This window comes from Narcine bancroftii, chromosome 13, assembly GCF_036971445.1.
Source record: "Narcine bancroftii isolate sNarBan1 chromosome 13, sNarBan1.hap1, whole genome shotgun sequence".
Lineage (NCBI taxonomy): Eukaryota > Metazoa > Chordata > Chondrichthyes > Torpediniformes > Narcinidae > Narcine > Narcine bancroftii.
In genome coordinates, this window is record NC_091481.1 from 23,582,628 (window position 1) to 23,610,384 (window position 27,757).

General features: G+C 40.0%; 1 protein-coding gene across 2 annotated transcripts in view; it reads right to left on the reverse strand.

Annotated features, from left to right (window-relative positions):
* The window catches only part of LOC138748640 (cAMP-dependent protein kinase type II-beta regulatory subunit-like), a 58,434-nt gene that overhangs the window by 18,634 nt on the left and 12,043 nt on the right, over positions 1–27,757 (reverse strand). Inside the window, exon 2 of one of the 2 annotated variants that reach the window (XM_069909172.1) lies at positions 15,665–15,700. In XM_069909172.1, coding sequence (XP_069765273.1) covers positions 15,665–15,700 — 36 coding nt within the window. Of the gene's footprint in view, positions 1–12,376; positions 12,466–15,664; positions 15,701–27,757 lie in introns of those variants that run through there. The other variant, XM_069909174.1, reaches the window with a different exon arrangement.

The following is a 27,757-nucleotide window of genomic DNA, read 5'->3' on the forward strand; positions in this document are numbered from 1 at the left end:
TGGAGCATCATTTAACCTTAATAGTATTTAAAATGTTAGAAAGTTGAGCACCTGATTGGTCTACAAGGTTTCTTCCTTCAAGCATGCAATTAAATCATGTCTGTAGCTTGAAGACCTCAAAATAGAGCCAGATCATCATCCAACAATCATTGCCATTAGTAAAGCAAGCAACTATCAAATACATTTCCTTCTAACTACTCCACAGGAATTATTTTTAAATAATATGGAATTATATATTTTTAAAATGTGAAAATTTTATTTACAGCACAGTAAAAGCTGATTCAGGCCATTTAAACCCATGCTGCCCAATTTCACCTGAAACCCACACAGACACAAGGAGAAGGTACAAATTCCTTACTGACAGGGCCGGATTCAAACTCGGATCGCTGGCACAGTAATAGTGCTGCGCTGACCACGACACTAATCATGCCGTTAACCATCAGATATAATCATGCCCTTGATTTACATTTTAAAATTTCACCAGAAATGTTTAAATGTCCCAAACCACAGACCTTCATTGACACTTTTGTCTCTCACCTGACCACCCATGATGGTGGAAGTGCGATCTCACATCACGTTCCATTCACTTAACCTGATGCTTGCTAACCTACACCAGATCCTGATGAAGCAATGCCTCAGTATTAAAATTCTCAGCTCCTTTTCCCCAAATACATCCACAATTTTACTTTTCCTATCTCAAATCTTCCACTACTTGATAACTCGTACTCATCTCATTCTGTCCCTACCAGCATTCGTTAGTTTGACTAGTAAGTCTAATTTCTAAACGTCTTCATATATCTATCTAATCCCTGAAAATACTCCTTAAATCAAACCTCTTCCATTGAGATTGTGGTAATTGGCTCAACTTGTCCTTACAAATGTTTAGTGTCTGATTTTTAATTGACAGCAAATTCTGTGAAGCACTTTGGGACTACTTCAAAAATGGGCCACGTCCATTCCATAATCTTAACTGCGACACGTTCGGTAAGTAGCAAGAATGAAAGTATTCAAAATACTTCAGTACATCTCCACCCAACTGCCACCCATCATCACTACTTCTTATCCAAATTATCTACAAAGTGGTGTGAAGGAACATGGTGATTTAAATAAATTTGATGATAAAACCCATCCCCAAACAGGAATCTCTGGAAGTTCAACCCAACAATGCTTTCCAAAGATGTGAAGCTTAGCAGCTCCTTTCATAGTTACAATCTATTGATATTGTCTTGAATCATTTCCAGTCATGTTTGGAGCCACATTATCGGTTTGATCTGGTAGTGACCACTTCATGAAAAAGCAGCTTTGAAAATAAGATGGGCCTATTGTCTAATTTTCAAAGGTTTCAAGATCATCTCTCAAATATGCATTTTTAAATGATTTGATATGATGTTGTCAGTGAAACAAATTCTAGATCAGGAAGAATTTAGCACCATCAGTAACCACATGGAAATTGCAACTGGCTTTCCAAATAGACATAAAAAGAGAAAATTTGGCAAGTCTACCACAGGAATCCAAATCACACTGTCAATACTTGTCAATAAAGATAAAAGGATGACCATCTGAAAATAAGATATCAAAGAGGTTGGTGTACAAGTTTTAAGCCCCTTTTACACTTGCATCCCACTAAATTGGCCACTCAGTGTCCCAGGATAGGAATGGGGGTTTGGCTTTTCACACTTGACCACTCCTAACTTGGACAGTGAACACTTTCACACTCGCAAAGAGCCATCCCCGGGGTTAGGACTGCTCTACCTTCTACCAGTGACATTATGACGCATCGAGCTAAATCTAATGTATTATGATTTTATATTTGAACATAATTAATCATGCCTAATTATAACATAATTAAGCTTTATGTACAGAACAGGTTGAGCCCTTCAGCCCCTGTTGTTGTTGTGCCAATCTATAGAAACCTTTCTAAAAGACTGCAGGAAGGTGCTAGCAATAAATAGCACAGCAAACAATCTTTAATCAGTGTGGGAAAGTTGGTAGCCTTTTCCCCACGGTCTTTATAAATTGTGCCCTATAGTGCTACCAATTTTTCCACGCTATTTAAAATTTATCCACTATTGCTATTTATTTCCTCTCTCCCCCGCCCCCCCTCCCATTGCAACTTTCCCACAGCAAAGTTTATACCTTCATTTTGATCTCTTACCCCTTCACATTCCTACACTCATGCAAAAACTTGGGTCATTTCAATCAGACAATGAAATTGCCCATTTCACACTTGAATGATTGCAATGCTGGTGTCTGCACACGCCAGGGATTGCAGTAGGGATAGGGGTCCAGCTCCCCAGCGTGAGATGATGTCATCCGATGCCAGCGTTGAGCTGATTTAGCTTTCACACTTTAAAGGCCAGTTGGCCACACTTGCAAGTGTGAAAGGGGCTACAGATGCACATTTAATTGACATACGTGTTAGAATTTGAAATGCTGTAATTTGAAAAAGTTAAATATTCAGATACATTATTTATAATGGGGTTCATACCAAAGATTACACTAGTTAATTATCCATACACAAGTATAATAAAGATGGAAGAAATACTGATGGAATTCATTAAAAATAAAATTGCCTTGATGAGCTGAAAGCAATTTTTAAAAAAAATCACTGAGCATCAGGCTACTGTTAATACTGGGTGTTCTTAATGACTAGAGTTGATCCACATGACAAACGGTGAAGCCTCATTCACAATCTGTTCTTTTTAAGACCTGCACTCTGTGGAGGGTCATGAAATAAACTGTACTAGATATAAATAATGAAACAGAAGACTGCAGATGAACTACAGTTAGAGATTAAAGAAAGCCTGTGATAAAGCCAATACAGTAAACATAAAATAATTTGGCAATGTTAAGATACAACTCCACCAGCGAGAAATGGGAGTTACTTTCAGGCTGGCTATGTTTATTATTCTTTTTTTAAATTCACATATCTGGTTTTCTTTCGAGGCTGCAGTGACACATTTTCCAAAATAAGCTGGCCTCAAATCAAATGCACCACAACAGTCAAACACTGCAAATGCAGAAACTTTTAAACATTGCTGTACAAGACAAGGAAGGTCAAAGCCATAGGAAGCCAATCACTGGGATTTCTGTTAAATACAGTGTCTCTTCAAAGTGCTGTGGTAATTTGGACCAATTGAAATGTTGCTGCACTGGTACCCGAATAGCAGTAGAAACTCCATGAGGATGGAAGGATAATGAAAAGTATAATTAACATAATTAATCCATGTCTGCTGCTCAAATGGACAAATATTACCTCGTGACAAATCATTTCAGGAGTGGAATGTTAACATCACCAGCAAAACCGCCCGTTTCTCAAATTGCACAAGATTTATAACAACGTTCAAAGATGGAACTGCAACTAGGGTCAGGATCCAGCTTGTATTGATTCCAGTCACTGACATTCCCTGTTGAGGATTGCAATTAAGAATGAAATAGGATGGCTAAAGAAATTGGACTAGCAGCGCTAAGGACTGAAGTCATCTGGAATAAGACCATCATCAGAGAACTCCTCCTCCATCCCCACCTCTGTCTGGCTCACTGTTTTTTTTCTATTTTCTAAACATTAACTATCAGTACTTCAAAATACTTAACTCCTACCCCTCATCATCAAGCAATCAGACCTCTGTAAAGCTATTGGGTCAAACTCATTTGTGCCATTGGTTTGTCGATTTGGTTACAAATGTTTTGTGCGACATGAGGCCTTTATGTTTTGCTATTACAATTTTCCTCTAAAGCTGAATTTACTGATCCATCACTTCCTGCAGTTTTCTTTACTACATTAATTTTCAAATCTGTATATAAACCACAAGATATAGGAACAGAAATAGGCTATTAAGCCCATCGAGTGTACCCCACCATTCAATCATTTTCTCACAGCCCCACTGCCTGGCTTTATCCCCATAACCTTTGATGTCTTCTCTAATCAAGAACTTATCAATCTCTCCCTTAAATAAACTCAATGACTTGGCCTCCACAGCTGCCTGTGGTAACAAATTTCACAGGTTGACCTAGCTCTGGCTGAAGAACCCTTCCAATGCATTCCACCACCACCCCCACCCACCCCCCCCCAACTTTGTTTGATGTCTCATCTTCACCCCCTGTTATTCAATTCACCAGGACATGGGATTCTTGCCCACTTTAAGTAAAAGCTAACAAAACAGATGAACTTCCTTATCCCCTTATACTGGTGCCAGTATTCCTACACCCAAATATATTTTCCCCTCTGATCTGCTCAAACTATATCAATTTGTGACTGGCTCCAGTTACATCCCCAAGTTTGAATGGCTTCTTCTTTCTCTAAGTAGGCCACATTTCTCGCTCAATGCCATTTATGGATTTTAGACTGGAATGGCAGGGAAATTGCAGAAAAAAATTAACATAATTACTCCCCTGTGTGGTCATAGACATTGGGCGCCTTTTTGGACTGCAAGTACCTGAGCGCAACAATTCCGGTGGTTGGACGTACAGTAGAGTGGATGACTGTCAACAAATTTTCTGGTACGATTTACAGTGCAGGCTTCCTCTAAAAAGTTGTAGGGGTCCTGCAGGATAAATTGCGGTGCAGGAATTGACTCAAAATTCTGCACATTCCTTTTCAGATTGCCCGTATGGTGGCAAAGTTCCTTGATTGTGCCATTACAAGCCTGCAGTCTAAAAACCATAATTGATTCCTTTGTGGAGCACAAGTAGATCCTTTTAGTTCAAGCACCAGACAGGCATCTCAACTTCTATGACTCCCTGGTCATTAACATTATCTGCCCACCCAACATACAGTCTCTCACAGTTTCATTCTTCCCTTCCGAGTTCCAACACCCTTGCCGCCCAATTTTCTATCCTCTCTACCATCTTGCTCACATTTGTACAGGCAGCAAGTACCCCTTGCAAGTTGAACAGGGTGAAAGGAAAAGTTTCCTGCATCACTGCACCTTGGCGTGGTTACAGATTTCTATTCCTAATCATCGCTTCACTGCCTTCACAATAGACTAACAAAGTATTTACATCTTTCCCTGATGTATTACAACATCTGCAGTTTAACTCATCTTAGAATTATTGAGCTGGAAATTATCAAGATATAGATATTTGTGCTGTTGATACCATTGGTCACAACTAATTCCCACATTCTGCAGCTTCATCGTTTACCGATATCTGTTCAATTAACTATTCACTTAGTAGTATTTGACAATTAATTAAGAACTGTAGATTAGTTAGCTGATATACCGTGTAAACTACAAATTTTTTGATATATTAACTTTGTTTAATTTGATTTTATAAAGCTTACACAAACTTGCAGTGGTATGGGGGCAGAGGAAGGGCTAAATTGCCACATAGCACTCAGATAAATTTGCAATCATTGCAACCAAAGAAAGCTTCCCTTTTCAAACCAGTTAACTCCTATCTTTAAGATTTAGAATGCACAACATGTTCACCCATTACAATGAAGACTTAAGCAGCGAACGACATTCCATCTTAACTATCTCTGAAGTATTCTGTAATCAACAGACTTCAGTTCCTCCTGTCATTTCTCCCTTGCTTCAAGGTGATTTGGTGATTTTTGCAGAAGGAAAAATTGTTATGGAAGTGACAAACTGCTCTGCTTATATGTGGCATCTCAGTTACTTGAGGTTACAATCAGCCAAGGAAACAAACCCAGTTGCTGATATAAACGACAGCACTAACAACTAACCACCAGAGAGGAAATGCGTCAAACACCAAGACTCATTTTTCAAGCCGGAGGACAAAAATAGAGAAACACTAATCTAACAAGCAAACTCAAGAAACTTTGTGCACAGAGAACATCAAAGGTTTCATTGGGTTAAGGAGGAAAGCCTTCCTTTGTCAAAGTTTATCCAATTCAATTTGTAATCCATGAGAATTATGGAAAATCTAACAAGGGCCTACGTAGCTTCTCAGTCAGACTCTAAAACAAGGACAATATGGCAAGTTTCATTAATATCACTTCTTGTTAAAAAAAAAATGAAGTCAAATCAAAACAATTTGAGATTTTCTGAGAATACTGTGGTCAAGCAGGGATAAGAAGCAGTTTGGAGAGATGATTGTTTGATTGAGATCCTAACAAAATTCCAGTGTGTTCCAAGTTTTTTTAATTAAAAAAAAATTAGACCCCACACAACTGATAAAATGTGCTCTTAATTTGAATGATTTCTTAGAAAACACACTTGCCTCATTATATATGCAAAACATGTGGTTGCATAATCTTGTTAATTGTTATAAACAATGGTAAAATGAATGAATACTATGGTTGATCTCATACCTTTCCCCATTAAAATATTCTCATAAATGCCGAAGTTTAATCAGTTTTCCCAATCAGGGTTATTTTGCAGTTATGTAAATAGTGTCCAAATCTCTTCCTAAATGGGAAATATGACTCCAAGATCTTCTGATATGAAATATGCTGATATGCATTTCTAGTACTTCCCCCCCACCCCCCAAACACAATTATTGTGATTTCTGAAAAGTTTGACTTGCTTTACATGATCACACAAGTGACAGAAAACAAAACATTTTACGTTGTAACAGAGGATCAATTTGAAGGAATGTGTTCTCCAAGATAATTGTTCAGATCACAGTCATCTTTACAAAGATCATCAACATTCAATAATTTACACATCAATTGTAAACTGAAGTTTAAGATTTCTTTATTCATTAAAGTGTTTGCAAGAAAATATTTAAGATACTTTGCTTTTGCATCATTTTATTGATATCATTAGTTTTGAGTCCATTTTCTGTCTTACCCTTTAACCATTCTTGCTCCATCACACATTCCATTCTCCTCACAAGCAACATGACAGTAAATTATTTGAATGGCTCAGTTACCTAATTTCTTCCATTTCTTATTAAATATACTTGAGCCTTCTGTTCAACCTCTTTTCACAGAATCACCATTAATATCAAATGCTTAAAATTATCAAGAACAATAATTAACATTATTTTATCCTATTACTCACTCAATTTGGTACTGTGAGTCATTTTACTCTTCAGAGTTTGTGAATTTCACCAGCCTCACAAATTAAACTACATCAGGTTCCCCCAGCTTTTGTGTGCTTTTACTGCAATCAAAGCATCTGTAGACTTTTGTGTATTACTTCTAACCAATACTCTAATCTGATTGCTTTCCTGTCCTCCCTTGCATGTCCAATTATCGCAGGTTCCTGTCTACTTTTTTCTCATACCTTGACGAAGGCCTGAGGCCCAAATAGTTGGTTATATTATCTTTACCTCCCATGGATGCCAAGAGATCATCTGAGTTTCTTAAGCATTTTTTCCCCCTTAATTTTAAGGCCAGATTTTTGAAAATATCCTAAAGGTCTTAAATCTTATTAAAACTTGAGTTCTATGATATAATTTTGGATTAACCCTTTTTGTAGACTGCCGAATCATCTAAAAATGGCATTCTAATTTCAAAGCTACCAATAGGTCTAGATCCTATTCTGTGACCAAGCCATCAAATTTGTCTTGGTAGAGAGTACAAAAAAAAAATCACTGTCCTCTGGGTCCCACCACATTTATGAGAAAACTGATGGTGTTGTCCACACCAATTCTTTGCCAAATCAGCCCTGTAGTTTTATGATGATGAATGATTTAATTCCTGTCTTAATGACTTAAACCAGTTTTACATTCAAAGACATAATGGTTCTTGATTCAACCCCCATCTCTAGCAAAAGATTCCAAGTACCCAGCATCTCTGCATGTAATAATTACAGTGTCCATACAGGCATGTCACTGTGCTGCCCATTTCCTGCAGTTCTGCAACTCGCTGCCATTCTTTTGTGCACAAACCACATCCGACACAAGCTCAACCCTCCAAATTATACACCAGCTTCTGCCTGAAATTTGAGAAGAAGTAAGTATTTGGAAGGCTCTCCCAACGTACAGTTTCCATCGAGGTTATCTAGCAATCTCAAGGTCAGAAGTATGCAGATCCTACACTCAGTCCCACAAACCAAACTTAATATCAGCCCAGGGCACTGCAGCATTCTTGGCAAAAAAAATTCCAGCCCTCCCGCAAATGTCATGCAATCAAAGTGTACGGTAGCTTCAGGATATTGCTTGGAGCCTATTGCACAAAAACAATTATAAGAAGAATTTAAATATCAGGAAATATTTTTACAATAACCAAGCCATTAACAAATTAATGAAAGCAATATTCAATGGTCATAACAAAGTAGAGATGTAACCATCAGATCTTGGAAGATGTAGCTCCTAAATAGAATACTTTTTATTCAACTTGGTTTGAAACCGAAAAAAAAATGCAACACCTTTCCATGGTAAAGCATAATCATCCCAGAGCCAAATTAGAGAATTGAGGGTTTTTTTAAAAAAAACTCATGTTTAGCCCGAAACGTCAGAGTTCAAACTCCAAATCGCTTTTCCGGACCCCACTGATGTTTATTTCTGTTTTATGGATCTGTAACATTATCAAACATGGGCTTCAAATCATTAGATTGCACGAAACAGCATTTACTTCATTAGATTCCAAGAATTTGCTTGAAGAATCTTACCTCACTACTATCCAAATCTTCCAATACACATAATCCTGTCATGAAGTTCTCTCTCTTTTCATATTAATGATCCTCCCCTAAATAAATGTTCACATTGTTATCACCTCTAACTCCTTTATTACTTCCTGAACTTATCAGATTCACTATTCATTCTCTTCCAACATCACATGGAGAGATGCTCTTGGATCTATGAGCTCCTTTCCTCTCTTCACATCCCCCTTAGAGATAGCACCCAGCAATAGAGATAAGGGAGAAAGTTCAACATCATGGATGACTGCGTGTACCGCTTTCACTGCAAACCTGCCTTCTCCAATCTCACACACAACCTAATTCCGTTGATAGTTCCAAGGTTCTATGAAAACCCAAATGCAGATTCCAAAAATACACGACCACCAAAAAACTCTGCTATCGGCACCAACGTTCCTCATCTTTGCTACCATATCAATCCATTTGCTCTTGATACCCTTATTTGTGATTTTATCACTTTCCTCCATGCCAAACCACAAGTCAAACTGCTTCACATCCAAACGACTATTACACATATCCTATCCTTCTTGAATCTACTCACATTCCCCCTCCCACAGAGCTTTGTTCTTGGACCAAGCAAGCAAGACCATCAACTCTGAAACCCTATGATTACATAAGGTTCATGGTCCAAGCCACATCAGCAGAAGAAGCGCACAGAAGAAAAACAAAAGACTTGGAACATTTCCGTCCAGCTCAAACAGAAACAGCTTCAACTCAACTCTCAGTTTCCGCTTGTTAGGTCTTTGGATATTCAATGTAAATAAATTATTTCCCCTTCATCTCTGTCCTGTTAGAATTTAAGATAATTCTCAACAATAAAATAAAATGACAATGGTTGCCAATGGTGGAGTGAGGATTGTACTACTGGGTGTGGTTCCAAACTATATGGATCAAGCTTGTTCTGTGGCCCATCCCTCTGCTTTTTGGGAACTCAGTCAACTTCAAGCAATTAAAGCAACAAAATAAATGGAATTCCTCAATCGAATTGAAAAACAGATAAATACGAGATATTTCATTGATGGTTCCAAGAGCAAAATTCACTATCAAGATTAAAGCATGAAAAAAGGTTTCAGACATCACCAGCATGTGTCTCAGCAAACAACTCATTGGCAACAATGGAAGGAAATAGAACTAGTGAAAGCAAAAGGTCATAAAGCTGATCATGACAGCATCAGCGATGCAGGCTTGATTACCACGATGCTCAGTTTCAAATGACCGGGGAAGTGCAAAGCCAAGGTTATAGTATTAGCATGTAGAATTGAGTGAAAGTTAAAAAAGTAAAAAGAAAAAAATGCACACAGCTACCTCTTGTACTGACGGGTTGGTTTGTCTGTGTATTCCTTCTACCAAAGTGCATAACTTTCTAACGTTGTATTTCATTTGCCAATTCTTTGCCTATTCCCTCAATCTGTCTAAGTCACTTCTTCAAAGAATTCAAAAAGTGTTGGCAAGCAAGTTTTTCCCTGAAGGAGACCATGCTTTGGCCTATTTTGTCATTGCCTCCAAGTACTCTGCATCTGCTACCTCCCTCCCTCATTTGTGATTTTCCAGTCCTCCAGAACCATGCCAGAATTTACAGATTCCTGGAAGATCATTACCAATGCCTCCACAATCTCTACAGCTACTTCTTTCAGAAGCTGGGGGTGCAATCCATCTGGTCCGGGAGACATCTACCCTACACCATTCTGATTCCCAAGCACCTTCTCCCTTGTAATAGAAACTGCACTCACTTCCCTTCCCTGATATCCTTCCTAATGTCTTCCACAGTGCACACTGATGCAAAATACTCATGTAGTTCCTCTGTCATCTCGTCTCCATCATTATTCACCCAGCGTCATTTTCTAGTCATCCTATATCTACTCTCACATTTCTTTTACTCTTCCCATAACTTAAATTGCTTTGTATATTCTTCGATATTATTTGCTAGCCTACTTTCATACTTCTTTTCCCTCCTTATGAGTTATTTAGTTGCCTTCTGCAAGTTTTTAAAAACTGCCCAATTCTCCATCTTCCCACCAATTTTTGCTTCCTTGTACTCCCTCTCTTTTGCTTTTACATTGGCTTGGACATTTTTCCATTTGAATAGTTCCTTTTGTTTTGGTATGCTTCTATCCTGCACCTCCCTCATTTCTTGCAGAAACTCTACCTTTGTTGCTCTGCTGTCCCCCCCTCCTAGTGCTCCTATTCCAATCCACTTTGGCCAGTTTCTCTCTCACGCCACCGTAATTCTCTTTACTCCATTGAAACAATAACTTCATTTTCTCTTTATTAACTCAATCACGTTGTGATCACTGCCCCCTAAGGGTTCTTTTACCCTAAGTTCTGTAATCACCTCTGGAGCATTACGCAACACCCAGTCCAGTACAGCCGATCCCCTAGTGGGCTCAATCAGCTGCTCAAAAAAGCCAATTCTCTCTCTTGAGATCCAGTCCCAACCTGATTTTCCAATCTACTAAAATCCCCCCATAACATTGCCCTTCTGAAAAGCCTTTTCAATTTGTTGTCCACATCTCAGCTACTGCTTGGAGGTATGTCTATAATGCCAACAGTGCTCTTTTACCCTTGCCTTTTCTTAACTCAACCCACAAATACCTTGATGAAGGGCTCAATGGTTATGAATTTTTATCTTTGCTATCTTTGACCTGCTGAGTTTCTCCAGCGTTGCGTTTTTACTTCAACCACAGTGTCCGCAGACTTTCATGTTTTACTTTCACAATGATTCTGTATCTTCTGATCCTATGCCATCCCTTTCTCATGATTTAATGTTATTCCTTACCAATAGAGCCACACCACTCCTTCAGCTTACCCGTCTATACTTTCGATAGACTGTATCCCAGGACATTCAGCTCCCAATGACATCCATCCTTTAGCACGACTCCATGATGACGACAACATTATGTCTATCAATTTATAGCTGTACTACAAGGTAATCCACTTTATTTCGTATGCTGCCTGGTTTAAATGTAAAACCTGTGTTGTTACTTATTTTTAAAACTCTGTATCCCTTTTCATTGCAACTAATCCCATTGGCTGCAGTTTTGCCTATCTGCCTGACTTTCCACACAAACCAGCTGTCCCTACTTGCCCCCTTCTGCCTCTTCACTTTTGTTCCCATCCCCCTGTGAATTTAGTTTAATTTCCCCCAAACCCCCACCTATAGAATTAGCCATCCTAGCTGCCAGGATATAGGCTCCCCTCCAGCTCAGGTACAGGTCACCCCTTCCCCTGAAAAGGTTCCCCAATGATCCAAGAACTTGAAACCCTACCCCCTGCACCATCTCCTCAGCCACTCATTTGTCTACATTATCTTTCTGTTCTGACCTTCCCTGGCTCCAGTGATCACCCCCTTGGAGATCCTGTTCTTCAACCTCCTTGCTAACCCTAAATTTACTTTGCAGGACCTCTATCCTGTCCATGTCATTGGTACCAATATGTACCATGACCTCTGTCTGCTCACCCTCCCTTTTAAAAATATTCTACCACCGCTCAGAAACATCCTGGATCCAAGCACCCGGAAAACATCACACTATCCTGGTGTCTTTGTGGCTGCAGAATCTCCTATCGAGTCCTCTATGACTACTGCTCTGTCTGACTTCACCCTTCCCTTCTGAGGCTTAGGTACGACCAAGGGCGATGTGGTCTGACTGCTGCCTTGCCCAGAGAGATAATCCCCTCAGCAGTAACCAAAGGGGTATACTTGTTGCTGAGGGGAATGCCCACAGGATGACTGTGCACTGACTTTTGTCTTCCCTTATGTCTCTCGGTGTTCATCCATCTACGAGCTGAATCCTGCACTCCGAATGTAACCACCTGCTCAAAAGACATACCTATGACCTGCTCAGCCTCCTGGATTTTCCTTAGTTCACCCAATTCCGGCTCCATTTCCTTAAATGGTCTTTCAGTTCTTGCCGTAGGTGTAGTCATCAGGGAAACCATGAATTCTCACATCCTACAGGAGGAGCACATCATACATCTAGCACTTCCAGCATTAGTTTAATTAAATTACATCCTGTTACATCAAACCACATAGCATACGAGGCCTGGTCAAGTTTAAACATGATGTAATTTCTGGCGACAGAACCAGCAACAAGTGACTAAGTATAAATCACGTGTATAAACCAGGTCTCAAATTTATGTATGCAAAAGAAGGATTAATTTCAGTTCAGCAACACAGGTGATGAAGACAAGACACTTTAATAATCTCACATGATTTATTGTTAAGAACTGATCAAGTATGTTAAGACTAATACAGTTAAGAATACATACAAACAAGATCCAAGTAATTACATGGGAGGTTAATTCTTCTAGTCAGAGGGATTGATCCTGCCTTGATTTGGTATTACTGAAAATCGGTTATGAATTCAAGTTTTGAAAAGATATTATGATATCATTACATTGGATTTAATTTAGTAATTTTAAAGGTATAGACACCACTGAAAAGGAAAGCCTTTACCAGCTGAACTTAATTCCCCTTGAACCGAAGCCTTAAAATGTCATAGGGTTTGGAGACCAGAAAATTTGTTCATTCAGAACGGTTTTTTAATAATTGCATTTGATGATTTCAGAATCAGATCTGATTATGCCAATGTATTTTCTTATAATTCTCGAGTATTTTATTAACTGAATTTAAAAGGTCCTGATTATGTCATGATTTGAACTTTACTGATGATTTAATTTATAAATTATTAAAATTAATTTTATTATGAAATTCATTTATGATATCGAGAAACAGTTGAAAACATGGAACACAACAAACAATAGGACAAGGCCACATACTGGCTGCAGTCCATGAAGGCCAGTACTCTAGAACTGGCTGTGCCTTAGCCAAGTATAATTACAACAATATCATTTCCCCAGCAATCAGAGCCATGCACAGGTATTTTTGAGAAAAACAATTCAGGGCAAATCTAATCTGACGAATTACTGTAAAAGTTTTCCCGTGCTGCAATCTTGTCTGTAAATAAATATAGCAGAGAATCACAGAACCAAGTTTTAAAACACAGTTTATACTTCTATTGCAGTAATGCCAGCGGGCACAAGGAGGCACCATAAAAAGTCACTGACTCTTCTCCAGTGCTGAGTCCTTCTCAAAGTTCATACAGAAATGGGTCTGCTTATATATTGAATATTATCAATGCCTACGCATGGTTTCACATGTTCTCACTAATTGTTTGTTCATTATCTTGGAATTTGTAGCAATTTCCTCTGATCACACAACAAAAACTCCGAAAGCCTTTTAATTAATTTTCATCTCCAATCACTCATATCTTTCACAGATGTGGAATGTCTATGTTACCTAGCATTGCCTTCATGATAGAGATAAGACTACTTGCAGCTGTGAGTTATTGTGACAGCATTCTCTTATGGGTATATAGCTTCTTTGTTCTATTTCTAAAGCTTAACTTTTATCTTCTAGAATTCTTTACAATGCCACAAGACAATGTGAAATTGCCCACAAACATTACCATCTTGTGGAAGTACACACGAGCACAATGAAGCAGAAGTAGACCACCACGAGTCTGCCCCACTATTCAATATAATCGTCACTGATCAACGCTGCACCTTTTCTGTACCAGTTCCCCATGATCCTCAATTCCCCTGTCTGTTGAATATTTATATATCTCTATCTTAAATATATCTAATGATCTGGCATCTATCATTATCAAAGGCAGAGACTTCCAGAGATTCTCAATGACCGGCACTTATTTTGTAGGCATGTCCCCTTGTTCATGATTCTCCAAGTAACAAAAACTAGAACTTTCAAAGTGATAGAAAAGTTTCAATGACAATATGTCAAAAGGCATTTAGTCACCAATAATCTGCTTACCATTGGCCAATTTGGAAACTGATATAACCACTCAGCAATCACACAATCAAAGCCTTGGAACAAACATGAACCAAAGAACATGTTGACGTTTACATGCCAAAAGAAGCCCTTGTAAAACTGTGGCATCACTGGGAAAACACTCCAATGGTGGGGGTCACACTTCATTCAACTGCAAGATATCATAAAAGTACAAGGCAATGTCCATCTCCAACAAGGGAAAGACTGCACTTCCTGAAAAGACTGAAGCGAGCAAAGCTACTGACCACCATTAAGACCATTATGTCAACCTCCTACAGGAGCTCGATCAAGAGTGTCCTGCATCACAGTGTGGTATAGTTGGTGCTGAGAAATCAGAGGTTAATCCACAGGACCATGAGAGGATCACTGGAGTCAGCCTTCCCTACCATTGATGTGATCTGGCAGGATCATTGTCTGAAGAGGACACACAAAATCATTGAGGACCCCTTCCATCCTGCACACTGCATCTTTCAGATGCTCCCGTTGGCAAAGAGATACAGGAGTATCAAAGCCAGTACCACCAGGCTGAGGAACAGCTTCTTTCCATTGGCAGTGAGAATGCTGAATGACCAAAGGAACTGCTCACACTGACCATCTGAGTCTCTCATATTCATGAAACAATATTTATGTGAATACTTGTCCTGCATATGCATTGTCTGTCTGTATGTGTGCTACGTCAGGTTGTGCACCAAGGACCGGAGAATGGTTGTACATGAGCAATCAGTTGACAATAAACTTGACTTGAACTTGAGGTAATCACCTATCCTTCATATTTAAAGGCATAAAACCATCATTAATGTCCCCACTATCAACATGTTAAGGGTCATTATTAACCAAAAACTCAGCTGAACCTGAATGAATGCAGCTCCTATAATTCTGAAGTAGGTGAACACTCCCACAACAAAGCAGCACTCTGGATTGGTCTCCATTCACCACCCTAAACAAGTAAGAGTGCTGCTGTTCTGTTTACCATCAACGAAGCACACTACAGAATAAAGTTGAGGCAACTCAGCAATCTCCATTACTAAGAACAAAGGTTTCAGGCACATGGGGACACCATCTAAGTTTTGGAGCTTGGTAATTTATCATCAGTCCTTGATTATTCTGGAATTCCTCATCTTCTAAACTGTGGGAGTACCTTCATCAGCATATCTGCAGTTCTACAAAGCAGCACAACACCTCCTCAAGAGGGAAAGTTGGTTTGAACAATAAATTCTGGCTTTGCCAGTAACATCCAATTCCCAAGAATAAATAAATAAAAAGTTCCTACCAGAGGGTCGTCGAGTTAATCTGTTTTTCACTGGAGCTGAAAAGCAAATAAAAGGGACATATTAAATTAATTATTTGGGACATTCAATACCACCTTGGTTTTGAAACATAAGCCTTTTCAGAATGGATTTACTTACAAAAGCCCAATGTCAATGGGTGACCATAAATTTACAATGTTTATCTTGTAATTTACCAGTAAGTAAAACACCCAATGCTGGAGAAACTCAGCTGGTCAAACACTGCACTTTATGCAACAAAAATAAAGATACATTACCAACATTTCAGGCTTCAGCCCTTCATCAAGGTAATTTAAGTACAGTATGTGTTTTCCTTAATCTCTCCACCTTAACTAAACTAACATGGCAAGGGGGTGGAAACTAGAGCAGCAGATCAGCAAGTGGAGGGATTGAGGGGAAAACTGGGATTAAGCCAAATATGTCTACTTAGAAAGGTGGCTGTTAATGAACAGAGAGAGACTGGTCGGCTGAATTGTGAATAATTCAATGCAAAGAGTATTATGGCCAAGGCAGATGAATTTAAAGCCTGGTTAGTTCATGGAATTACAACATTGTGGACACTACACAGACTTAATTGAGTGTGGGACAGGGCTGGCAGTTCAGCATTCCAGCATTTCAGACATGATAGAGAGGGTTGTAAAAAAGGTTGGGGCATTGCCTTATCAATCAGGGAGAATGCCACAGCTGCACTCGAAGGGATATACTGGAGGGCTTATCCACTGAGACAATGTGGATAGAGCTCAGAAATAAGAGAGGTGTTATCACTACGATGGGGTCATACAGCTTCCCATTAACCAGCAGGAGATAGAGGCACACATATGAAGGCAGATAATAGAAAAACACAAAAGTAACAGAGTTTTTGTAGTGAGTAACTTTAGTTTCCCCAATTTAACTAGGATTCCTTAGTGCAGAATTTGTCAGGTGCATCCAAGAGGGTTTTGTTGAAACAGTATGAAGATAGTTCAAATAGGAAAGGGTCATATTAGCTCTGAGAAAATTAAGAAATGACCTGGCTGGATGATTGGGGTTTTCACTGGAAATAATGATCACAACTCCTAAGGCTGGACCAATGGAAAGTGTTAAATATGGGGAAGGCACTTACAATATCATGAGGCAGAAGCTGGGGGGCGGAGGAGGTGTACATTGAGATCAGTTGAAATCACATCTTAAGCAATCCCTATGCCATAAGTGCTCTGTGATTAGTAAGGGGTTACTGAAGGTGGGATGTGAGTGGGAAGGGAAGGTTGAGAACCACTGCTCTAGACCCAATTGTTACTGAAATGTTTCGCTTGAGAAAAATTGTCATTGGTCTATTTCCTTTGGAGTTATGAAACAGTACACATAACGAGTCAATTAGGTACGATTAAAACAGTGGCTTTCAAATCTTTTTCTTTCCACCCACATACCACCTTAATCACTGAGCATTTATGGCATAGGGATTGCTTAAGATGGAATGTTAGGGGGGCAGTTTGAAAATTCTGCATGACAGCTACATAAAACATTGGGGAGATCATATTCGGAGCATCATGTGCAGCTCTGGATCCCATGTGACAGAAAGGAGGTGGAGACAGGAGGAAGTGCAGAAGAGGTTCACGAAGATATTGCCTGGATTAGAGTCTACAAGCTATGGACAAAATTGGATTGTTTACGCTGGAGCAAAAGCTGAAGGGAGATCTGAACAAAGATTACAAAATTATTAGCGAATAGAAAGGGTAAAGAATTGGACCTTTGACCCATTGTGAAAATGTCACATTCTGGAGGGAAAATTGGCTCTAAAAGTTGTCATAATTCTATTCTCCATCATTGATTGTGGCCTATAGGATAGGAAGTCATGGTTCCAATTACAGAGAGAAGTACTATACCAAGGTCACATAGTTTGGGGATGTTTGTTTGGTGACCAATGCTAGCTCCGTCCAGCCCAGATGGTAAGTAGAATTTATCCTGCTTGCCTGCAGAGTAGTGGTCTGAAGTTTCAAATGCATCTTTGAAATTCATACAAAATTGTGAGGGTATAGAAGCAAACTGGCTTTTGCCACTAAGTGAGATGATGAAAGAACTGGAGGATGTAGGTTAAGAATGATAGGGGGAAGTTCTTCACAGAGAGTGTGGAACAAGCTGCCAGCTGAAGTACATAGATAGGAAGAGTTATGGAGGGCTATGGTCCAAGTGCAGTTCATTGGCACGAGGCAGGATGATAGTTCTGCACAGACTGGTTGGGCCGAAGGGCCTGTTTCTGTGCCATAGTGTTCTATGGATCTATCTATCGACAAAGAGCGGCTGTGGGGACAAGTTCCCTCTGCTGCACAAATGCTCTTCATGGAGTGTGACTCAAACAGTCTCTGACAACCAAGTCCAACTTCTGGTCTTCACGTGTGACATAGTTGTTACAGGAGAAGGGGCAAGGGTGGGCCACTGGCACCTTGAAACCAGTTGCTCCGGGAAGATGGAGCTTGTTAACCATGTTTTCATCTTGGAGAGACACATGAATCTGTAGGGAATGGAGGGGTACAGATAATAAGCAAGTAGATGGGATTAGTTTAATTTGGCATCAGGGTCAGCACATCGTGGGCGGTAGGGCCTGCTCCTGTGCTGTACTGTTCGGCCCTGTGTGGGTTGATCTGCAGATTCTACAATGGGAAAGCATCGAGTTGTTTTTAAAACCAATGAACCAACAGCGAACCAACTGGTAACTCGCACTTTGTAATTCCACTGGTATTTTCTATAATGTTTTGAACATTCATTCAGTGGTTCTCAACTTTTTTTCCCAACTCACATACCACCTTAAGTAATCCCTTACTAATCACAGAGTACTATGGCATACTATGCTGCTATTTTGGTACCGATTACATCAAGATATTATTAATTAAGCTCAACTTTTCAATGTACTCAAATCTGAGATTTCCCATTGAAATTTCCGGGTACTAAAAATGGACCCCTTGACAGATTTTTCCTTCCCATCACCTCTTGCAGCTACAATCAAACACCACCACCATGTTGTGATCTCGAATATCTGTTTGGTTAAAGTACACCAGCCAAGTTTCTAATTCAGCTCTCATCACATCATTCTTTTGTTCTCCCGAGGGAAAGGAAATTAATGGCTTTAACTCTGAGCACTCTATATCCAGAGATTTGACAACAGGCCTGCAGTCACTCTACTCTTGGCTGCTCTTTATTGCTGCTTCTAAGGATTATCTTCATGCAAGAAGCCTGGATGAACTCAAATGTTTAATTTGAAGAGAAATCACATTCCACAAGTCAGCCAATAGGTTAGGTTTAAAAAAAACCAGACTCTTCCATCCTTCATACACTCATCCCCACCACGAAAGCTTTCTGATAAACTGGACTGTAAACCTTTAAACACTTTTGAAGGTTGATCATAACCAGATCTTCTCAATCACCTTGAAACAACACAGTGTTGCAATTTGAATTTCTGAAGCTGGCTGAAGCAACGTCAGCATTCATTACACTAAAAATCTTGTAATAAAAGGAGTGTGTGCCAACACAATTTTGAATAAATGTTTACAATGGGAACTACTTATGTAAACAGCTACCCATCAGCCTGAACTCACAAGCTTCCCACCAAACTACTCTGGCTGCCTTCCCAACTTTCAGTCTCCAAGTGTTTTTTTTAAACATTTCTAGCTCAACACTACCCTGCATTTTAACTAACTTCACAGCTCAAGGGCCTTAATCCACTTACATTCCTGGATTTGTATTTGCAAATTTCATTTTGTTTAAAAAAAAACTTGGATAGGATCCCATCCCCAATTACATGGATAGGATCCCGTCCCCAATTACAAAAAGAAAAAAAAAACACCAAGGCTCCTCACTGGCCACTCCTCTTATTTTCACTTTCCCTCAGATTTCCAACCTCTGCTCCTAGCCTCAGCTCTTAAAAACTCGTGACTTTTCTCAGATCTCCATCTCCTGACTTGTAGTGACAGAGGGCTATCATCAGGAGGAGTCAGAGATGGAGGGTGTAGCATCTGGAGAATGTTGCATCCTTTCCATAAGGCAGGGATGGCCAAACCGCAGCTCGCGAGCCACATGCGGCTCTTTGACCTTTAATATGCGGCTCATCCAACTCGCACTGTCGGTCTCCCTCCCCCACCCACCTGATTTGCGCTGCTGGTCTCCCCCCCCTCGCCCGCCTGACTCGCGCTGCCAGTCTCTCCCCCTCGCCCGCCCACCTCGCGCTGCCAGTCTCTTCCCCGCCCCCGCCTAACTCGCGCTGCCAGTTTCCCCCCATCACCCGCCCGACTCACGCTGCCGGTCTCCCTCCTCGCCCGCCTGACTCACAATGCTGGTCTCTCGCCCGCCCGACTCACACTGCCGGTCTACCCCCCTGCGTGGCTCATGCTGCTGATCTCCCCCCCCCCCCCCCCCCCGCCCGCCCAGCTCATGCTGCCGGTCTCCCCCTGCCGCCCAACTTGCGCGGTCAGTCTCTCGCCCGCCCGACTAATCTTGTAAAGTGAAAATCTAATTAAAATATCTCTAATTTTTTTGGTTTACCTTTTTTTTTACATATTTGTGACTTTGTGATTATGAAATTAATAGAAGTTTTAAAGCTGCATACATCAATAAATATTGCATTTAATATGCAGTTCTTAAAATTTATATAAATTTTTTGTAACAAAATGTGCATGTAACTATAAAAACTTATGTGTGGATTTTGTTCACATCCTGCGGCTCTCAAGCATCTGAGCTTTATCGTTTGTGGCTCTTACATTAAGCAAGTTTGGCCACTCCTGCCATAAGGTCTGCATGTGTGTATTCTGTTTTTAGTGCTGGTTGCTTAGTTAATAAATCTAGTTTTTTTAAAAATAACTCGTTTCTTTATTGTAATAAAAGAAACATCACATGGTACCAGGAGTAGAATAAACAGCCAAATTCTGCTGTGCACAGAATGAAAGAAAAGAAAACCACAGCATGCATAGTGAGTAATAGTCAATTTCAGCAGAGAAAATATGGAGGGTTTAAAAACTCATAAAGCTGTAAATTGGACTGGAAATATTGACAACGAGTGGAGGCTGTTTAAACTTTACCTGCAATTGATTGGAATCGATAGCCAACCAGATACACATTCAATTCCGGGTCACACTCCCGCATTTTCATTTCTATCCATGGCCTTATGTACTATCCCACCCTGACCACCTGCAGATTGGAGGAACAACACCTTATTTTCCATCTGGGCACCCTCCAGCCACATGACATGAACATTGACTTTATTGCTTTCCATTAAACCTGTTTGCCTTTTCTTCCCCTTCCCCCTTTTCCTATCCTTCCAGTTCTTTCACCCACTCAGCCCTACTATCCCCTGACCCCCTCATTCATTGCTGCTGTCCCCTCCCTCCTTTCTCCACCTATCATCTCCTGCATTGCCACCAACCCCCACTCCACCCAACCCTTTTGTTTGGATGCCTGCTAGCATTTTCTCTCACTTTGTTGAAGGGCTCAAGTCCAAAACGTCGGTTCTGTATCTTTATCTTTGCTACATAATGGAAACTGTTCGACCTGCTGAGCTTCTCCAGCATTTTGTGTTTTTACTTCAACCATGGTGTCTCCAGAATTTTGTCATTTACTTTTAGAAATAGACAGCACGGCTTCGAAGCTTATAACAACCCTAAACTAAATTGTGGTAAAGGTCCATAAAAGGGCCCCATGTCTTTGGAAATTAGTATTTGACACTGATGGAATATCTATTTTTTTCTAAATTTAAACAGACATAATATCATTTTACCATTGTGGATGTTATTCTTCCATTTGATCAATATTGCAAGTCTGGCTATCAATGATAAATTTTGGTTTTGGGTTGAAGTCAATAAAACATCATCATCTTGAAATGATCCCAAAAGAACAATTAAAGGCCAAGGTTCCAATTTAACCTAAAGAATCACCAATAATGTTTGTAAAATATCTTTCCAAAATTTTCCTAAACTAGGTCTAATCCAAAACATGTGAATCAAAGAATCCTCAGCAATTTTACATTTGTCAAATAAAGGATTTATATCAGAATAAAAACTAGATCATTTAACCAGGTTTGGTACCAGAACAAGTATTGTGGGAGGGGGGCATTAGGGTAACCATGGGGGTGGGGGGGGCACAATCTGACAGTCATAAACTCGCTCAGCGGTGGGGTGGGGCGGATGGGTGGGTGTGTGTGGGGGGTGCTGGTGGTGGCCTACCTGCCAAATGGACGTAAACCTCCTCCATTCCTCTGATGTGGTAGCCGAAAGCATCAAGCTAGACCCTAGTGACACTGGACACATGCTAGTGAGGTGGGTGGGGGTGGGGACGGGTCTGATGGTGAGTGATGGCCTCGAGTGTATGGGGGCACCACACTTCACAAGGGGAGGCCATACCCGCGAATGCCCCACCCCTTTGGCACCAACTCTGAATTTAACTTAAGACATATGCACTCTATGGACCACTTTAAACTGCAATAACAATGTCATGCAAAAAGGGAGGTAGTATTAATCAGATTACAAATAGAGTCCCAAACCTCATCCTGTTCTCAGTCTTCTATCACATCTTGTAAAGATAATTAATATGCAGGGAGGTCCACGATCATTACCGTGGAGACCAATGAGAAAGTGAAGACTTTTTAATAAAAATCGACATTCACTACAATGAGTGAATCAGTCCTGGAAAAAAAAATGCTCAATTGAAATTGGATGATCCTAACTTTTGAACTACAAAGATGATGGTGCAATCCACATTCATCTCACTGGGTAGATCAAATATGAGGAGCCAAACATTACCCAGAGTAATATTCCACAATGAAATATTTGGAGGATCCATACTCCAATGCAACATGTTATAAGCAAAACAAAATGACTGGTGATTTGTGCACAGAATGGGGCTGATGTCCGAACATTCAATACAACATTGAAAAATGGAAGGGCTCAGAATCCAGTCAGCATTGAGCATGAGTGACAAAGTAAAATCAGTGTGAAACGAACTTCCAGACAAAATGGTGGAGGAGAATCGATAGCATTTAAGGAGAAGTTGGATATCTATACAGACGGGAAAGGAAGGAAGGGTTACGGGTTGAGTGTAGGTCAGTGGGAGAAACTGTTTGGCATGGACTAGAAGGGCCAAGTTGGCCTGTTACTGTGCTGTAATTGTTATATGGTTATACTTATAACCATATAACAATTTACAGTACAGAAACAGGCCATATCGGCCCTTCGAGTCCCCACCGATTTACGTGAAACTCCACTCGTCCCATCTACCCACTTCCATGCCCACAACCCTCCAACCCCCTCACATCCATGTACTCATCCAGCTTCCTTTCTTAAATGACAGAATTGACCCTGCCGCAACTACTTTTTCCGGTAGATCATTCCACTCATCCACCACTCTGAGTGGAGAAGCATATTACTCCTAAAGTTTTGCCCCCTAACTCTTAACTTACGATCCCTTGTTCCAATCTCCCCTACCCTCAGGGGAAAGAGCCTATTCACATCTACTCTATCTATTCCCTTCATAATTTGAAATACCTCTATCAAATCCTTTCTTAACCTTCTACGCTACAACAAATAAAGTCCCAGTCTACTCAATCTTTCTCTGTATTCAAGATACTGCAATCTAGGTAAATCTTCTTTGCACCCTCTCAACCTTATTTATATCCTTCCTATAATTTGGCCTCACCAAAGTCTCAACATCACCTCCCAGCTCCTATATTATATGCTATGATTTATAAAGGCCAGCATACCAAAAGCCTTCTTCACCACCCTATCTACATGGGAATCTAGCTTTAAGGAATGCTGATCCATTATTCCAAGATCCCTCTGTTCCTCAGCATTCCTGAATGCCTTCCCCTTCACTGCATACATCCTATTTTGGTTATTTTTCCCAAAATTAAGCACTTTTCCCCAAAATGAAAATGTGTGGTTTCCCCTGACAAACAACTTGGAGAGAAGTCTGCCTCCAGCTTCAACAAGCACCAGGGAGGCAACAAATGAAAGACAGTTACAAGGAACCTATAGCCCCTTTTCCACTGGCACCCTGTCCCAGGAATTAACTGGGAATTTACATTTCCTGGAAAAGGAACATTGTCCGAACGCGGGGATAAAATGACATCATTTCACGCTGGGGATTAACCACCTTGACTCCTACTCATATCCCCGCCGTTTACTGACACCGGACGGCTGATAAAACCAGTGGAAAACGGACAGCAGAAAGTCATCCATTTCTAGTTGAAGGTAGAACACTCCGATACCCGGGATGAGTGCGTTCAGTGGAAAATCAATTAGTGTCCCAGTTAAAGGTGGCCCAGTTGAAAAGGGGCTATTTACTCCTCACCACCATACTGGTGTTATTTTCATCATTAGTTTAGCTTATTTATATAGCACGTTTAAAACAAATCACCTTGAGCAAAATGGTGTACAGATCATAAATTATATCTTAACTTAAGCAGCTATTTAAAGTGCCGTGTAAAACGGGTACTCGAGGTTCAGAAATGTTCATACAACATGGTAATAATGAACAATTACCTTAAAATGCTTGCGAGTGAAAATACAATTTCAATCTGGATCAAGGAGTCAGAAACAAGCTAGGTGTTTATGCCCAGCACATGGAAGCATTTGAAAGCAATGTTAAGCAATTAGAAAATGCAAAATAGTGAAATGAACAGAATGATTTAATATTAAGAAATGAGTAGATTAAAAGTTACAGGACTAACCTTGCTGTGTCAGTTAAACCACTTATAAACACCACCCACTGCTCGTGCATTCTCAATTGCATCAGAATCAGAATTTATTGTCAAGAACAATTCACAAAATTTGGTGTTTTGCGGCAGCGTCATAGAGCAAACATTCATATAAACTACTTTTACAACAATAAATTTAAAAAGAAACAACAAAATAATGCCCAAAAAGTAAGGCAGTGTCTTTGGTTCATTGATTATTCAGGAAACTGATGGCAGCGGGAAAGAAGCTTCAGGCTCCCCTACCTTTTTCCCATGGTAGCAGAGTGAAGAGGGCATGGCCTGGGTGGTGGGGATCTTTGAGGATAGAGGCTGCTTTATTAAGACACCGCCCCTTGTAGATGTCCTTGATGGAGCGAAGTCAGGTGCAGTTAAAGATATTTCTCCAACTCGAACTCGCCCATTACTAGCACATTAGAGCCAGCACTTGGAAGCTCTGGGGGGACCCTAGGCCAATGCTAAGTTAACTGGCTCAAATGATTACAAAGCATCTGTTAAATTGAGCGCTTATCATGTAACTGAGTAATATGAGAAGGGTCAAGTTAGATAGCAAGGTCCAGATTTTAACCTAGATTAGGACATCTTGGATCCAGCCTCCAAAATATCCTCACACGATTCCAGCACCTGTGTTAAAAGCCAATGCTGGGACACAGCTTTACCTGGACCCAAAGCTCTCATGGATTTCATGTATTTTTCATATTGTTGTCATTGAAAATTTATTCCAGGTCTGAACAAAATTGCAATTCCCCAGCATGATGCTAATAATGGAGAAGGACAATGAGAAAAATGGTGGAGGTGTTCTGCATGAACTTCCTGTGATATGATGCCAGGTCATGAGCTGGTCAGCGTTTCTTTTTTCTATTTTTTTATTTTTCACACTATGAACCATACTGACCAAAATACACACAAACATTTCCCTCTTGAATATACAGTGTCATTTTCTCCCCTTCCCCCTCCCTTCCCTCCCTCCTTCCCACCCCCCTCCCCACTCACTCAACGTTCAACATATACAATACGTTAAACCCATTAAACAATGTCATCACACAATGAAAATAAACAAGAAAATTGTGTCATCTACTTTTACACACTGGGTCAGTTCATTTCGTCTTCTCATTCTGTCATTTTAGGTGGTGGAGGTCTGAGGTAGGACTTCTCTGTTGTGTTCCATGTACGGTTCCCAAATTTGTTCGAATACTGTGATGTTATTTCTTAAATTATATGTTATTTTTTCCAATGGAATACATTTATTCATTTCTATGTACCATTGCTGTATTCTCAGGCTATCTTCTAATTTCCAGGTTGACATATTGAAGGCAGTGGAATAAAGACACTGTTGCAGCACAGATAGGAAATTGGCCAAATAACAGCGAACAGAGTTGCAGTGAAAGGTGGTTTCTCAGGCCCTGGGGAGGTTGGGGGAGGAGGCGAGTGTACAGTGGGGTTCCCCAGGAGTAACTACTAGTTCCACTGCTTTTCTTGATTTACGACAATGATTTAACTTTGGGTATACAGGGCACAATTAACAGATTTGCAAAGAATATGAACTCCAAAAAGGACAGTAACAGATGAAGGCAAGGGATTGAATGGATAAGGATAAATGACTCCCATTGATGGAGGAATTGCATGCAGGTAGATTCAACTGTAACATTCAAAAGGGAGATGGGCAATTATGTGAAGGAAAAGTATTTACAGGGTTTTAAGGACAGAGTTAGTGTGGAGCAGCTGAATTGCTCTTGCAAAGAGCTGGGTCATATTCAATATGCCAAATGGCTTCCTTGCATTTGGGGTCCAACTGCAAAGCATGGTGATGAATGCTATCCCATCTGTCAGACTGTAAGTACTGGACCATTACTGGATGTGCTCAGATCCAGCACTCAAAAGGCTGAATACTGGCAGTTTGAATTAGCATGCTTCACTCCATGTGGAATCACATGATTTGGGAGTACTGGAAAGGAGCAACACCACAAGTTCAATATCAAAAGCAAAAATAAATCAAACATGGTCTGATAGTTTAAAAAAAATCTTGCCACTGGCCAGAAACACTTTCAAGCATCTAGATGACCTGAAGATGTAGAAGGACCATAAGGCAATGTAATTACAAAACCAGCATGAACAACGTGTTTGGAAAAAGCACATTCCTAAAGTGTATTGACCATTGAACGATAGGAAAAAACGTGTGGTTTAACAAACAGATTATGGTCCACTTGTAGAGATACAGTACTTTAAAGACCATTAACCAATGGAAAATCTAATGAGGAATGGTTATTTGTGATCATCAGAAACATTTTAAGTATCTGCTGTGCACTTCTCCAGAGTTCAAAGTTGTATTCCCGTAGATGTGAACACGCCCAGCCTGTTACTCTGTCATGCAACTTCCACCCAAAATTTACTTACATTTCACAGAATCTGAAATTAGCCCAACCTATTGGATTAGTTCCAAATGAATAATTTTAACAAAATCAGTCTTGGGAATGTTAGAATACTGATTTTAGTTCTGGCTGAGTGACAGCCGATATTTCCCAGTACAGAATAATAAAAAAGGGATTCAGCCCAGTTTTTTTTTCAAATGCTTTAAGCTTGTCATCCTTTTATGGACATCTAAACTTCTAGCGGTTGCTATAATTCGACAGTCATATTTGTGCAGGTTCCAAAACAGATATAAAAATATCATGGAAACTTAGAAACAATTCCACATGAAACTAACTATGCTTGGTTTCTATGGGTTCTGTTAAATATAAATCCTGGAACAAAGAAATCACAGTGTCTCAATTTTAATGTGTCTTAAGAATTATGATGTCTATTAAAATATTCAGCAAACCTTTTAAATTTCGTCATGCATTGAGAGAACAGGGACTCAACTAATATGAACATACAGCTACTGTCAACCCCTTAAGTATGCGCTGCCATTCAGTACGATTATGCCTTTGTGATAGTAACCTCAATTCCACATTCCTGCCTGTTCTTGGTCATTTTTCACTTTTTATTAATCAACAATTCAGTTAGAGTAGAATCGGTGAATATTTTCTCTCTCCATTTGCAAAGAATTATCCAAAATTAATGTGTCTACTTTAAGCAGCGGTTTTAAGTATGACCAACAGAAACCTCATTGGAGACTCCAACCAGTAACTGGTGGAATGATCAAGAGAAGAGTGTCCTTTACCCAAAGAGTGATCAGAATCTGGAAATCACCATCTGAAAGGATGCTAGAAGTAGATCATTTCAATTTCATCACATACAAAGTGACAGGTGAGCACTTAAGATGTTAACATTTACAGGGATGTGAGAAGAGCTCCTTTGGTCAGCATGCACACCATGGCCATCAATTTCAAAGAGGCAACGCAACATTATATTAAAGCAAAGTTTTGTT